Raw genomic sequence first — 16,733 nt, forward strand, 5'->3', positions numbered from 1 at the left:
GAAGAGGACCAAAGACTAAAACTCCCCGAGACACAAGCCAGCTGACTTCATGTGGCCAGTATATCTGACTTTCTGTACATAGCAGAGACAGTTAAACTACGTATAGACAATTGCTTGTGAAAACCCAGACCCAAGTTACTCTGAAGACACTGAATGGTACAGCTACAGTTCTTGTGCTCCATTCTGAGGCTGGACATTTGGAACGTGAATAATGCCATTAATCCAGGAGAATTAGGTAAGCCCCATGGTTTTTCAATGACTTAGTTTTTGTCTGCACTAATTTTACCTCCAAATCTGCACGTCTGAAACTCCACACTCTTCAAGTCTGCTTAAAGTGATTACGTCTTTTCAGTAAATCTTGGATTGTTCTTTCTCCCGGCTGCAGAGCTGTCTGCCTGCAATTTCTCAAAAGAGCGCCAGGATTTCATGTCCATTGGCCCCTGCATTCCTGCCAAAGCCCTGCAGAAATGAGAGCTGCTGCAGCTGCCAGGGTTTATTTACACACATTCCTGCCTCAAATTGAATTAATGAGCATAATTTAACTCAGGCAATGTCCTCCACAGCTCTTATTTCTCTTTGCCCCTCTTGACATTTCTTTCTCTCACACAACCCCTCTTGTAGTCTGTCTTAAAGCAGTATCTAAAGTGATTCTGGTGTAAAAAGTAATTGCAGATGCATTTGAGCTGATAAGCTTGTACATATCTGCTTACAGACTTCTTTATGGAAAGCCCAGGATCCCCTTAATAAGTACCCAGAAAGTTAACTTGATTATTTGCTCTATTCAATCCAAGTCTGTCAGTTTAGCAACAAGCTTCCACAGTTTAATCACTTACAAAACTCCCAACCTTGGAAAGAGCTCTGATGCAACAGATGAGAGCAGCTGATGCTACAACGTATCTACAGTTGTTAGCATCCACACACTATATTTAGTAAATCTCTTCTACACAGGTCTCCAGCCCATTTCTACCCTCAGAAACTTGAAATTCTACCTCCGCAGCATAAGGGGTCCCAATACTAACAAGCCCTGCGGGCACTTTACAGACACATCACATACAGGAAGCTCCTGTTAAGCCACTAACCAGACCAATGCAGCATTTCCCACGCGTTACGTCAGAGATAGAGCACAAAAATATTTCTCCAAATATTCCCACCCAAGCTACTAACAAAGCCCATTCTCCCCTCTATTATCACCCTGTACAGTGTGTCTCTCACACTATTTATATCACACGGGGCTTGAAAAAACTTAGAACAAAATCCATGTAATTCTACCAGAAGGGTGGGGGAGAAAAAGAACTGAAACCATTAACGATACCGTATCCTACATCAGCACTTCACCAGCATCATGGATGAGAATGTTGCTGGCAATAGACAGGGTCCACCTGTCTCAAAGGGGAAAAAGGATCTTTGCACAGGAGTTAGCAGGGCTCATTGACAGAGCTTTAAACTACATTTGAAGAGGGAAAGGGATAAAACCAGACTTACTAGCGATAAGCCTGGGGGCGGCACGCCAATGTTTGAGGGACTCCGTGCTAGCGAGGTCCTTCGGTCTGCCAACTCAGTGGAGGCAGAGGATGGAGATCCATGTAGCAGCAAAGACACAAGGGTTAATGATGTGTTAAACGCCACAGAAGCACCTGAGAACGGTCAGGTAGGAATTATGGCTCCTCTCCCCCCCCCCCCCCCCCCAAACGTGGTAGGATCAATAGCCCAACTGAAATGCATCTACACCAATGCACACAGCATGGGCAACAAACAGGAGAAGCTGGAAAGTCATTGTGCAGCAAGAAAACTATGATATAGTTGCCATCACAGAAACACGGTGGGATAACTCACAAAACTAGAGTGCCGCAACTCTTCAGAAGGGGCAGGCAAGGAAGGAGAGGTGGTAGGGTAGCCCTGTATGTTAGAGAGTGTTTTGATTGTCTAGAGCTTAATGATGGTCACCAACATTAGGGCCGAGTGATTAACAGGTGAAGGCCAACAGGCAGGCATCATGGCGGGGTTACAGATCACACAACCAGGATAAAGATGCAGATAAAATATTCCATAAGCATCTAGTGGAACTGTAAAAATCACGCCCTTGTTCTCACGAGGGACTTCAACTTACCAGATGTCTAATGGAAACACAGTACGGCAGAGAGGAAAGAGTCTAGGAGGTTCCTGAAGTGTGTGGAAGATAACTTCCTGACACAGCTGGTGAGCGAGCCAACTAGGGAAGGCACCCCACTGGACCTGTTGTTTGCGAACAGAGGAGGATTTGTGAGTGATGTGACAGCTGGAGGCTGTCTTGGGCATAGTGATCATGAAATTGATAGAGTTTTTGATTCTTGGACTAGTACCAAGGGGGGGTAGCAGAATTGCTACCTTGGACTTCCAGAGGGCTGACTTTGGCCTGTTTAGGAGCCTGGTTGACAGAATCCCTTGGAGGGCAGTCCTGAAGGGCAATGGAGTCCAGAAAGGCTGGACATTCTTCAAGAAGAAAATCTTGAAGTTGCAGGAGTAAGCCGTCCCCATGTGCCAAAAGACAAGCCATCAGGAAGGAAGACTGGCCTGGCTGAACAGAGAGCTTTGGCTGGAACTCTGGGAAAAAAAAAGAAGAGTTTGGAAGAAGGGGCAGGCAACTCAGGAGGACTACAAGGATGTTATGAGGTCATGCAGGGAGAAAATTAGAAGGGCTAAAACCCAGCTAGGACTTAATCTGGCTACTGTCATAAAAGACAAAAAAATGTTTCTGTAATTAGCAACTAAAGGAGGCCTAAGGAGAACCCCCATCTTTTATTGGATGTGGGGGGAAACAGTAACATAGGATGAAGAAAAGGCTGAGGTACTTAACGCTTTCTTTGCCTCAGTCTTTAATAGTCAGACCAGTTGTTCTTTGTACCCAGCCCCCTGAGCTGGGAGACAAGGATGGGGAGCAGAATGAAGCCCTGTAACCCAAGGGGAAATGGTTAGTGACTTGCTATACCACTTAGACACATACACATCCATAGGGCCGGATGCGATTCACCCAAGGGTACTCAGGGAGCTGGTCGAAGTGCTCACCAAGCCACTTTCAATCATATCTCAGCTGTCTAGCCTAACCAGGGAGGTCCCAGCTGACCGGATGTTAGCAAATGTGACGCCCATCTACAAGAAGGGCTGGAAGGAGGATCCGGTGAACTGAAGGCCCATCAGCCTGACCGCAGTGCTGAGGAAGGTTATGGAGCAGATCATCTTGAGTGCCATCATGTGGCACTACAAGACAACCAGGTGACCAAGCCCAGCCAGCATTGGTTCATGAAAGGCAGGTCCTGCTTGACTAACCTAATCTCCTTCCACGACAAGATGGAGGAAGGAAAGGCTGTGGATGTTGTCCACGTTTTTTTTAAAGCCTTTGACAATGTTTCTTACAGGGTTCTCCTTGAGAAACTGGCTGCTCATGGCTTGAACAGGCATACTCTTCGCTGGGCAAAAAACTGGCTGGATGGCCAGGCTCAGAGCGGAATGCAGCTACTGACCAGTCACAAGTGGTGTTCTCCAGGGCTCAGTACTGGGGCAAATTCTGCTTAATATTTTCATCAATGATCTGGATGAGGGGATCAAGTGCACCCTCAGTAAGTTTGCAGATGACACCAAGTTGGGTAGGAGCATTGACCTGCTTGAGGGTAAGGGAAAGGCTCTGCAGAGGGATCTGGACAGGCTGGATCGATGGGCTGAGGTCAACTGCATGAGGTTCAACAAGGCCAAGTGCCAGGTCCTGCACTTGGGTCACAACAACCCCAGGCAGCGCTACAAGCTTGGGGATGAATGGCTGGAAAGCTGCCTGGTGGAAAAGGACCTGGGGGTGCTGGTCGACAGCCAGCTGAACATGAGCCGGCAGTGTGCCTAGGTGGCCAAGAAGGCCAACAGCATCCTGGCCTGTATCAGCAATAGTGTGGCCAGCAGGACTGGGGAAGTGATTGTCCCTCTGTACTTGGCATCAGTGAAGCCTCGCCTCGAATACTGTGTGCAGTTTTGGGCCCCTCACTGCAAGACAGACACTGAGGTGCTGGAGCGTGTCCAGAGAAGGGCAATGAAGCAGGTGAAGGGTCTGGAGAACAGGTCTTATGAGGAGCAGCTGAGGGAACTGGGGTCGTTTAGTCTGGAGAAGGGGAGGCTGAGGGGAGACCTTACTGCTCTCTACAACTACCTGAAAGGAGGTTGTAGTGAGGTGGGGATCCGTTTGTTCTCCCTAGTAACAAGTGATAGGACAAGAAGAAATGGCCTCAAGTTGCACCAGGGGAGGTTTAGACTGGACATTAGAAAAATTTCTTAACTGAAAGGGTTGTCAAGCACTGGAACAGGCTGCCCAGGGAAGTGGTTGAGTCACCATCCCTGGAGGCATTTAAAAGACATGTAGATGTGGTGCTTAGGGACATGGTTTAGTGGTGGACTTGGCAGTGCTAGGTTAATGGCTGGACTTGATGATCTTAAAGGGCTTTTCCAACCTAAACAACTCTATGATTCTATGATTTCAGCAACACTTTAAACCCCTAGATCCACAGGAAAAAAAAACAGTTGCTTGGCATGCAGCAGTTTGGCTTTCTGGGAACAGTATTCTCTTGTGAAGTTCCCACAACACCATATCTATCCAGTTGGGCTGATTCATGGAGAGGAATTTCCTTCCCCTAAACAAGACTAGTAACATCCTCAAGAATATTTCAACAAGAAATTGATGTATTCCAGGACTTGTAGTTGAAATGACAACAAAGTCTATGGACCTGAGTTTGCAACCCCTACAAAGAGAAGCTATTCAAGTAGTTCCAGTAAAATCAGTAGGATTCACAAGAGACACACAACTACACACCACGATCACAGAGAAGGCAAGCACTCTGGGATGGGAAGAGTTCAAAGGATCATCCCAGGATGAGCTCCTCTCAAAAAAACTTACTCCTGCTGGAGAATTTAAGACTGATTTTGAGGCACATGTCAATTCTCTCAATTCTCTTCCGCAAATACAACATCTGAAGCCAACACGTACAAAACTACCTGACATCCCTTTGCAGAAAGTAGCTTAAAGTGTAAAGGCAGCAGACAACTAGTGGAGGGTGCATGTGCACCTTTGAATATCCAAAACTGAATTTTGAACTCTCAAGCAGAAGCCTGCTTTAGCTGCAATTGGTACAGGCTGGTTGTAAATTCTGTTAACATTTGGACTAAACAGAAGTGGCATGTCCTGAATTCTCCGACTAATAAAGAGATATGAGACATTACCCCCAGTTACAACACTGATTATGTGTTGTGCTTCTGCAGATAGACTATTTAAATGAGGAAAACCAGGGGCTTGGGATTCCACGCCAAAAAGAAAGGTCCATGAAAATAAGTTATTTTCTTGGAAAAAATGGGGGAGAGGGTCTGGAAAGAAGTTGAAGATGCTGGCTGCAGGAAAGATCCTGGAAGTGGCAGAAGATCCCAGAGAACAGGGACATGCGTAGAGATGAATGCTGGGGAATGGCCAGGGACCTTGACCAGTAACACTTGCAGGTGGTCAACACTGACACCAGTGGCACAGCAGGAACCAAGCCAAATCTCTGCCCAGATTTCCCAGGCCAGCAGTGACCTCCCTGCCAGGAAGGGAAGTCAAGACCTAGGGAACATAATGCCATGATAAGAAAAAGCAAATGAGAATAATCAAGTAGGGTAAGAGTGCTAATCTCTCCAGTTCCGAAATAAACCTCAGTATCCAGATCCACTACAGGTTGTCATTTACTTTGCCTTGCCTGTGACAGCCAGCACTTGGCTAAATTTGAGTCCTTGCAGGCCAGTTATTTAGAAGCTGATGCAGGCGATATATGGCTTTAAAGCAATTCTGCTTGCTTGCACAGGAAAAACATGACAAACACTTATTTTTCTGACTTCTAACATCAAAAGACCAGAACACACCTAACTCTTCACAGTCCCAGCTCTAAATCCAGCCAGTAATTTCACTTAAAAGCTCCCTCTCATTTCTCTCTTTGGCTTTTCAACAGACTTTCATGCCCCTCTAATATTTTCTCCCTTACAGTTGAAATCAAATACAATTGTCATTAAATGTTTATTAGGTCCTTGGAAAACATCTTTGATTTTGTGCCTGCCTTTCACCCATCTTTTGGTCTGAGTGAAGATGCCAATGATCCAGGAGTTCAACTGTTCATCACATATATTCTGAATGAACGGTAGTGGTGAGACCCATCAGCTCACTGAGAAGTTCCTAACTCCAAATGGCAACATTTTTTATAAGCACCTAAGAAACGTGTTAACAGTGCCTTATTTTCTGTTATTCCGCTCCCCAACAGACACCTATCTCGTTACTCTATATGCTCACTTCTCCCTCATCCATTTTTAAAAAATTTCTTTTCATAGTGGCATCCAATTTTACAAAAACACAGTGGAAGTCAACTGTATAACACTACCAAAGAAATTCACCATCACTTACTCTGACTTCTGTATCATGACAGCGGAGAAACTTCACTTGACTTTGGAAAGACCTTCCCTGAATGCAGCTTCTGTTGAAGCTGAGCTTTAAGTGGTTACTTTTCATGCTTCTCTGAAATAGAAATACCCCCAAAAATATCCCTTTTTGGTACATATCTCTCAAATTATCTCAGAACTCCATAACAAAGATATTTCTTCCACAGGTGAAAATGAAATGCCAAACATTGGCTGTTCTAATGTATGTACATGCACCGTTGGATAAAACACTGCAACAACAGCTTACATAGACACAGGAACCACAGGACTAATAAGAGAAATACCAAAATAAATCCCCTTAGATGTTTACGAAAACAGATGCTTACTCCAAAATATTACACAGAAGAATTCCTTGTGAAGGTGACAGCTGTTCTTTGTGAAGTGGAGTCTAAACTTCCACTCTGCTAACTACATTATCTTCCAGTCTCTCACACATTTTGGATACCCGTGCAATGACAAACAATGAATTGAGTATAGCATGAAAGCTTTGAAAACCAATGGTTTTTCATTCTACCCTTCAAATTCCTGTCCCTCTCCATCTAAGAATGCCACTGCCTCAGCACCTCCTTTGCTCAGTACTATGTGCAGCTCACAGACTGTTACAGGTGGAATTGATGGCTGGTAAGTGTTCATCCTCTTCCTTCCCAGAAACATTCTGAAAACAAGAAATGCTCTGAACACATGATTTCCATCTAAACGAGTCCATCACTTTAGAGAATGAGATGAAGGAAACAAGTTTGCATACAGTATTGCTCTGGTTCATTTATTTGAAATGAACTGGCATCTCCCAGTTGCTGAACGGAGTACGAAGTGGCAAGAAGCACCTTCAGAGAAATGAGAAATGCCATTTAACACCATGAATTAGGGCTGATAAACTGAAAACAAAAGCACCATTTTGGGTCAATTCTAACATTTATTCTACAGTTCAGCCACTGTACTGAATAGTTCCTTCTCCTCCCTCAGCATCCTCCAAAAAGTACTCCCTGCTATAGAGAAAGGATGTTTACACCTACTTGTCTTTTTTCTGTGTGACCACACTACTGTCCAAGCTTTCTCTGCACTGGCCTGCTGACTCTACAGTAAGGACTGAATTGCCTTCAGTCACACACCAGAAAAGGGAGAGGTGTCCAGAGCTGCAAGGTGGAGCCCTGCAAGACGCTCGGCAAAAGACTGTAGCTTTTAGTAGTGGAAGAAACTCGCTTCCCAATATCAAGCTACTGAGAGGTGCTGTTGGGTTTTATGCTACAGAGACCAACAGTGGCGCATGTAACCACAACTGGCTCCTTCACGCTTTAGGCGTTATGTTACAGACAACACCTGTATTATTCCCTATCCTTGTTTCCTATCAATCATATTGAATCATGTACTACTCTTAAAGAATATACAGCGCTCTGGAAGCGTAAGCGTGTATCTGCTTAGCACCAGTGTTATAACACTGCTATTCTTTTCCACAGTCTCCTTCCTATGTCTTCTGATAAGGTTACTGGCACAGAAATACCAGCTCCGGTGATACACATACCCAAATGAGAAACTACACTCTACAAGCCACATAGGTGCAGTTTGACTTCCTGCACAGACACCCAAAGGCACTCCCAAAACGTACAGCGTTCAGTTCTAATTTGTTGGCCACATCCACCAACCAGATACCATCGTTGCAACCAGCTGTGAAGTTACCAGGAAAGCCACAGGGGACAGACTGCACCGGCTGACCATGGCAGCAGGCAGGGTACTTGGTAGGGCTGCACTCCTTCCAGCCTCACTGCTCCTGAAGCCTGTGTACCCATGTTTGCCTTACAACAACGTAAGAGAGATCATTTCCACTCCTCAGGGCTTTTTGGATCAAATTTTGACATAATACAATTGGGAAAAAATGATCTCATGAAACATATACTGTAGGGAGGAAAGGGAATAAAGGTATGTTTCAAATTGATGTGAAAATATTTTCCCATATGAAATAGTTATGCTTGTCTCTTACAAAAATGCAATCCAACTAGCACAGGAAAGAAACACTGGCATAAAGCACAAGTTCAGCTAAACAAACAAGAAAAATCCCCCCCGCCCCCCAACAAAACTCCTTTATAATATGTAAATTCAAAGAAAAACATAAGATGACCCTCCTGTCCCCAAGGAATGAAGGGAAAAACAACATCCCAACCAATCCCCAAATATCTGCTATCTAGGCTTTCCTGCATCCATCAGAAAACAAAACAACTTAAGTGTGACCAAAGCAAGCTATAAAACCCTAATTCCAACTCTCAGACAGTCCCCTCCTGCCCTCTGGAATAGATCCCATCTGCTGCTTCCCCAGTTTTCTCAAGGAGCCACAGCTTCACTGCCATGAGCTTAAATTCTCTTTCAAAAACCATCTTACATACACAATTACCCTACCACCTTCCTTTCCTTGTGTCCTAGAGATTATAGGAACAACAGCACATTGATCTCTCTACTTTCATGTCCTCTCTCTCCTGCCCATCCTTATCATGCCAGGCCATTTAGGCAATAAACTCCACATAGAAACAGGATATTGCTTGATGCCTTCACACCACCTGGAAACACGGCTGATACCCAGGTACAACCACCACAGACAGGAGTGCCGTGTAGTGAATGTATGCAGAGGTAGAACCCAAACTCTTGGCTATGGAGCCTCTCACATTGCCCTCCCGTCCACCCTACCCATCCCTCATGCAGCATACTGCTAGTCTACAAAGTTGATCTTCAAAAGATGCCAGAGAGGCTGCGGTCTTTGCAACAGGCATAAAAACTATTTGGCTGCTCTCCAGTTACCCTATCCAACAGACAAAGTATTTTTTCTGTTACCAAGATGCACACAAACCCATGTCATAGATGACAAACCCACACTGCAAAGCTATTTGGTTCTCCTCAAGTTTCTAATGCGGAACACAGCCTGCATCAGAAACGCTCTGATCCAGTATGGCAAGTCATACGTTCTTAGTTTGTCCTTGCTCGTCAACGGGGCTCAAAACACAGGCTTTTTTGAGACATGACTATTAGTACACACTGCCTCTGGTACAATATAGTAGCTGCTTTTCTATACTTAAAAGTCATCTGTTTCTAATTAAGAAAATACTGAATAGGATATCTTCCAAACATCTTTCCACAAGCATGCAACAAGGCTTCGCTAGTTTTAAATATATGAAAAAGTGATTTGGAGAAATTTTGAAGGACACCGAGCAACCCTGGACTCCAAATTGAAAAAAGATGCAATTTTTGAAGCACAGTCCATTACCATGGAATGATAATTCCGTCCTGAGTGAAGAAGCTTGTTCCAAGACACTGCTATACCCCACTCCAAAATGAATAAATCTGGATAATCTGCCAATTACGCAGAAGTGTTGTGTGTGCTCTGTATTTCTATTTAAGCTACTGAACAGCATTTAAACTTAAGGCTACCTGATCTCCAAACAGACATTGGCCAGACAGCGTGGCTAGCGTCCACGTTACACGGCAACACTGAAGGAAAACCAGCTGACACCCCATGAGCCATCTGTACAACTGCAGGTAACCATTTTTCCCCATTCGCTTTCCTATTGCTCCCCCACCTAACACACTGCCCTGCTAGCCACAGTTCTTCTGCAGGGCGGGAATCAAAACTGAAGCAAAGGCGGGCACAGGAAGACTTCAGTGAAGTCTGAAGGTCAGCCGACTGCCTCACTGTCAGCTCCCAAACCAGAACGAGCTTTTGGGCTCGTGGCTTAACCCTATTCTCACATGGCTCTGTATAGGAAATGCCAGCACAGTGCTGGGCACAGCTACATATACAGCCCTGCTTTAAAGCCTTCATGAAATACTTTCAAAGGAGAAATAAGTCTGGGACATCTTTTAGAAATATTTAGGATAGGTTCGCTGCAGAGTTGCCTAACAGGTAAAGTGGCATATTTTCGTGGGTTAGCCTGCAGAAAATAAGCATGTTTCATCTATGAGTCTCACATTAATTCACATTAAAATATTTATTTTTGTTTATCTCCATTTTTCCATCTTTCTGGTATATGACAGAACTACACCATGCCAGGGATCTAGAAGCAAGAGATTCATTTCTGAAAGCCATGTGTGGCTCATAAAAACAAACCCACTCGTTCAACAGATGCTTAAAAATACATGCATGCTTCATTAGTTCAATTTGTCTGCTCAGAGCCTAGTCCAAAACTGCAGAAAAAGTTCCAAAACCACATCAAGTGCCACAAAGACTGCTGTGCATAATAATAAAAACAAACACAATCAGCAGGCATTAAGGACCTCAATCTGCAGGCAAAGTCTGATTTCTGCCCAACAGCTGGTTGAAGCATTTCCACCAACCAAAACATTGACACCACAATGTAATGTGCAACCAATTGCAGACAAACAAACCACAATCAGAGCAGCCAATTTTCTAACTAGCACCAAACTGCGGAAACATGAGATGCCAGAAAGAACAACAACTGAGACCCCTGGAAAAAGATTCAAATGCAGAGAGAAAGGCAAAAATATTCTGGAAAACATGAAATCGTACATTAAGCTGTCAGCATTTCAGTGTGGACTGTAAAGAGCAGTGATGTCAAACCTATTTATTACGTTGCAATAATGATTATTAACTTACCTCCAATATTTTTTGGTTTTGTTTTGTGCTGTTTCCAAGCCTTGCAAACCATGAAGTTCTCACATGCTTTGGCAAGAACTGAATGAGCATGATTTAAGAGAGCTTCAGACCAAAGGGCAGCTACAAAACTGGCCATGCAACCAGAGTCCATCAGACCCTCTAAATCACCTCCCACCCTCAAAAGCCAACAACGAAGTGCAATAGCTAAGGTGAATCTGTCTTGCTAATGACATGCACACAGAGAAGAATGGGAAGCTTTGCTTAAAAAAAAAAAAAAAAAAAAAAAAAGATGTTTTCTAACCATTAATATGAGTAAGTCCTGCTACTGTCACATTACATGGGAACAAGGGAACAACCAGAGATTTCAGTTACTGGGGCCTTTTAAAAAGTATCCTTAATCCAGGCAAAGATGATGTACTGCTTCCTTCAAATCTTTATGCAAACAGACAAATAAGCTAGAAAGAGTTTGACAGTCTATCTGGGAAAAAAAGAAATATCTTCTATCAAGGATGTGGGCAACACTAGGAAACAAGAAGCACGCCTGCCATTACAGCTATGAAAGCAGCTCTTGCATGTAGTTGTTTCCAAAATGCAGAAGCAGAGCTGGTGGTACAACAATTATTTGGATTGTGATTTTGATGAATCTTCTCTCAACTGCAGTTGTACAGAAGTAATTTGGAAGTACACCAGCTCCAACCTCAAAATCTCCAGCCGTGAGGAGGCTGGAGGCCTCAGATGAGAAAGGACGTTCCTAATGCTGTCCTGAGATCAAAATAATGGCTTCCAAACTCAAAATGATTCTTAAACCCCAGTTCTGAGATACAGCCACATACAGCACAAAGCAAAAGTGTAAAAACTTAAAAGTTATTAACCTGCGCTTTGGATTAATCACAACACATGACCCTCTCAAAACCGGATTAAAACCCCCACTCTCTTACCCCCTCTCCTCCAGGCTGCAAGAATGAGACCGATACTAATCTTCCTAAAGATGCTTCCTTAATAGTAACAACCACTAATGAAGCAACGACAGGACACACCACTTCCATTAAGGGAAACAGATTGTAAAGGAAAAAAAAAAGCATCTCAGCTCAGTAGCAGTACTTCATCCACAACCTGTAACAAATGCTTCAGAGGGATAATGGAAACACCCCTTCCCTCCCACCTCGACTCTTCTTTAAAACACTAAAAATACAGTATTTTAGCTTTGGGTGGGGAAGGAAGATATCTGTTGTTCTTAATCTTAGATAATGTTTGGATCAAGACTCAAAGCATCATCACTTTCATACCCACATATAACATCCTCTTGTATACATACACATGCTTTCAGGTGCAGGTATCTAGGTATGTGCATGGGCAGGAATACCTGCACTCAGGCTTTGATACCCTACAGTATAAATGATCCCACAAACATAAAGTACGCTGCAATTTCTATGAAGAAACCCATACAAGAAAAGAATACGAGCAGCATTTCTGACATATCACCTGTACGACATCTGCAAGAAATGAGCACAAATGTTTCCTTTGGGACACAAATTTCCCATCCCTCAGGCAAACAGAATATCCAAGATCACATGAGGACAGGACTATGGCTAATGTGCTGGCCAATAAAATGCCACTGGGTTGAGCAACAAGCCCCAAAAGTTCAGGGAAGGATAATTAAAACGCACTCACACCCTTAGAGTGGTACATTTCTGTACCACCTTTTAATTAATAAGTATTGAAGTGGGCAGCACTTCTTAAAAACATAAGCATCTACTTGTTTCCAACAATCTGTGGCAGTAAGTCATAACTGCTGGAAGGTGGAAAAGGATTTACATGTCGTACAAAATACTGTCATCTGGAAGCGCTCATTCAAAAACAGTCAGCTCCCATTCAAGCATCCTGGCTCTAAAGGCAAGACAGAAAAATAGGCACTGACTTTTCTCACTGTCACTGTTCTCTGCAAATATAAAAAGAACTTCTTTTAAGAAAATAAAAATATTCGAGGAAGGCAAGAGAGCTACCAGAGGGCTTCCTTGGTCTTACATTATTGCTTCTGATACTATTAAAGGAAAATATTATCTGCGTATCTGAAAAAGTTCTCCCAAAACAGCCAGAGAATTTACTTCTGAAGTACCAGATATCATACTATTGGAAAATTTCTATTAAGGACTCTTGAGATTTTTATCACAGCTTTGTCTTATTACGTTACCTGTATTCTCTTATGAATACTGTATTGGAAACAGAAGAAGTATGTTGACTCTTTGACAGCAGAGAATAACTAAGTTGCTTCCCTTTGCCCTCAAGTAGGGAAAAAAACGGCATTATTTTCCCTGTGAGAATGCTCAAGATATAATGGGCAAGAGAAAGAAATACTTAGTGAAAATGGTTTAACAAATCCCAGCAGAAACAAAGCATCTTTTCACATACTTAGAAGTCTGCAATGGTCCATGATGACATTTGATGAATGGACAGAATAAAATGTTTTGCACCTCCTATGCCTTCTACTGGTGGCACAGGGTCCTGGCTGGCACAGATGCTAGATGAGTACTACAGCTAAAACCAGCTCTCTTCAAATGCATAGTATGAGGTTCTAAAATATTCTGCAGTTCAGTTTATTTGAAGATAAACACACTAGCAAGATTTAAAACCAAAACAAAGTAAGCTTTTCACTGTCTCATTTTGCTTTTAAGATACCTTGGCTACTTGTAAACACAGAAAAGAAGACAGAAGGAGTAAAGGAACAGCTGAAGTCTGGGAAGCAGCAAGGCAACTCATTTTACTGACTAGAGTCTAGCACGACCTCAGCTCATTTCACCATCGACTGCTTTTATGACAGCGACTGATTACTCAAGAGACTTTGTGTAAGTTAATGCAAGTGGTACACAAGTTCCCTTTACCTGGGGAGCCTTCCTTGATTTTACAGAAGGATAAAGGAAAAATCCAGTCTCTTCACTGCTGCTCCTTCTCTCAAAAAATACAAGAATACTGTGATAGAATAGTATTGATAGACACACACAGAGTGAATGCTACACAACAGATTATTTCTGAGTGCTTGTACTCAAAAAGTGCCTTTCTAGAATGATGAACAATCCATAATGCCTCTGACCGGTGATTACTGACTCAGGAACACAGCTACACAAGTACTGGACTAGACACTTAATCAGTCAAAGTAAATGTGTTCTCCATTAAAAAGTACATTATTTTCATCTCAGCAAGATATTAGTACCACTTCCTGAGTCATAACGTCAGAAAACCAGAGCATAAAACCAAAGTTTAAATAAAAACACTTTCTAAAAAACATAGTCAAGCAAAACCAAAACCTTATTAACAAGAAGATTTTGTTCTGAGGCCTGTGGTTTATGTTGGAGCAAATACTGATGACCAACACAATACAATTTTTTTTTGCAGTTACAATAAAAAAAGTGGGAGCTACTTTTGAATAGAAAATGCAACACTAAGCTAAAGCTCATAGTCTGACTCTTCTTGTATGAAAGAACATCCCAGCTTGCTGTTTGTGTTTTACAAGTTGATATGTTAATGGCAACAGTACAAGTCTGCTGTGGAGGACAAGCAGTTTGTGGCTCTGCATGATAATCAAGTCAAATATCTGCTTGATATATGAAAATGTGAATTAAAGCTACCGATGCTGTACGTGCTGTAAAACACACAAAGATCATGAAATACTATCAGAGGACTGAGGGTTTGTCTGTTAGTCACTTACTTGCTGATCCCAGCCTGTCAGCTGTCACTCTCTGCTGTAAAAAGCTGTTAACGAAAACCTACCATAGCCTCCACTATCCCCCGGTGTTTTAGCACAAGATAATAAAATATATATTAGGCCAGCAACAATATCATGCCTGACTGCTCTTGCTGAGTACAAATATGAGAGTAACCTCAAAAATTTCTAATTGGCTTCCCAACACTTGGCTTTGTTTTAAGTCACAAGGGTGACGTGTTAAATATGCTTAGATTCTTTATTAAAATTGTTTGCTTTTCTTCTTTCTATATCATAAACAACATCTTTGCATTAAAGGAAATTCTAAACTTATTACAAAATACCTTTTTCTAGCCATTGGTTCCACTGCTACAGAGTAACTTCTTAACATACATTTATGAAGTCCTTCATTGTTCATGGTAAATCCCTATTTTAAATATGCACAAAGCTCTTGAGTGATTTTGACAGACTCGTGACTCAATCTTCTCACCACGGGTTGAAATAATGACACCAAAGGGAAAATTTCGCCACCTGAAACTCAGCTGACACTGAACAAATCCAAAATTCCTCTAGTATTATAAAGGGACCAGTAATATATCAGCTTCCCTTCTGCTTCTGACCATCTCGTCATATTCTCAAGCAAATTCTGATTTATTTTAAAGGAATGCAGGAAGACAGGAACAATACGAAAGTAAAATATATAGAAGAACGATAAAAAAACCAAAACCCCAGAACAAACTAAATTTCTACCTAACATTTTGTCAAACACACAAAGCCTTACTAGGAAAGCACTAGCGAAAGAACCAGTCTCAGTGCTGTCCAAGAGAACTGAGAATTGCCATATAGCATCCACAGTGCATATAATCATGTATGATGTCACTTTTGGGGAGAAAAAGAGCTCTTCTAATGAGGAGATTAAGCTAAATGAATGCAGGGATTAAAAAAAGGTTAAAACGAAGTACAAGCAGTCTTACTAGAGCACAATTCTTTTCCAAGCATGGTGTGAGCATTCAGGAAGCAGCAGCGCCAGCGACAGCAGGGCGCTGTGCTGAGCAGCTTACCAAGCAGCCAAGCGTTGGTACTGACCTGCCCCAGCATGTCTGGTGCGATGGGGAACGTGGGCCAGATGGCTGAGTAGACACCGAAGAACACCAGCCAGAGCAGCATGCTTCCCCAGACGGCCAGGTGACTGAACTGTCAAGGAGCAGGCAAAGAAGGAGAGTCAACACAGGGCACTTCCTCCATCCACCTAACCTACAGGTATTTCTCTGTCCAGGTCTCTGTTGGTCTCACTCAGTCCTGTCTAACACACTTGGTTTCAGGCCAGTAGCACCAGTTGTTTAAACAGCATAAACCAGTTCTCCTCTTTAATCTTTGCCGCACAACAGGGCAGACAGATAGGCTTCTCAGCCAATCTGTCTTACTCAGAGCTCCAAAACCTCATCAGATTTTCCTCGGAACTCTGATTTCTCTCATCTAGTTCCTGCATCCTGTCATGCACATGCCAGGCTCAACATATACATCAAGGTAGAAATTTTCAAAGACTCAGATTAAAGTTGACATGGACAAATCCCTTATGGCAGAGAGTATGCATAGAAGCCATATGCACTACTCACATACCTTTCACAGAGGAAGATTCAGTGCTGTGTAATAAACTACCACAATGAACACTTATTGATCAGCTTTGCTTTTTTTTTTTTGTTGTTTTAAAGCTGTCCTAAGTGATTTGCAGATACGCAATGTAGTTTACGCCTTCGGTGATTCTTTAGTCTGTAGACTCAGTAAGCGCAAGTAAAAGTAGTATTAAAGTGACAAAGAATATGTCCAGCACAGACTTCGTTTCAGTTGCATTAAAGAAAGTAATTTTTCCTACACACTCAAACAATTTGCTGTTCAGGATGACTTAAGCTGTTTTACTTTTACACTGCAGTGGATGGAATCAGTAATTTCAGCTGTAAGAAGCAACTGAGCTCA

At 42.7% G+C, this 16,733-nt stretch overlaps 1 protein-coding gene across 3 annotated transcripts in view; it reads right to left on the reverse strand.

Annotated features, from left to right (window-relative positions):
- ATP8A2 (ATPase phospholipid transporting 8A2) overlaps positions 1-16,733 on the reverse strand; it is a 340,483-nt gene that overhangs the window by 80,855 nt on the left and 242,895 nt on the right. For all 3 annotated transcript variants that reach the window (XM_086481834.1, XM_086481835.1, XM_086481836.1), the window contains one exon: positions 15,846-15,953. In XM_086481834.1, coding sequence (XP_086337960.1) covers positions 15,846-15,953 — 108 coding nt within the window. The remainder of the gene's footprint in view (positions 1-15,845; positions 15,954-16,733) is intronic.

Source organism: Leptosomus discolor, chromosome 1, assembly GCF_034619465.1.
Source record: "Leptosomus discolor isolate bLepDis1 chromosome 1, bLepDis1.hap2, whole genome shotgun sequence".
Classification (NCBI taxonomy): domain Eukaryota; kingdom Metazoa; phylum Chordata; class Aves; order Leptosomiformes; family Leptosomidae; genus Leptosomus; species Leptosomus discolor.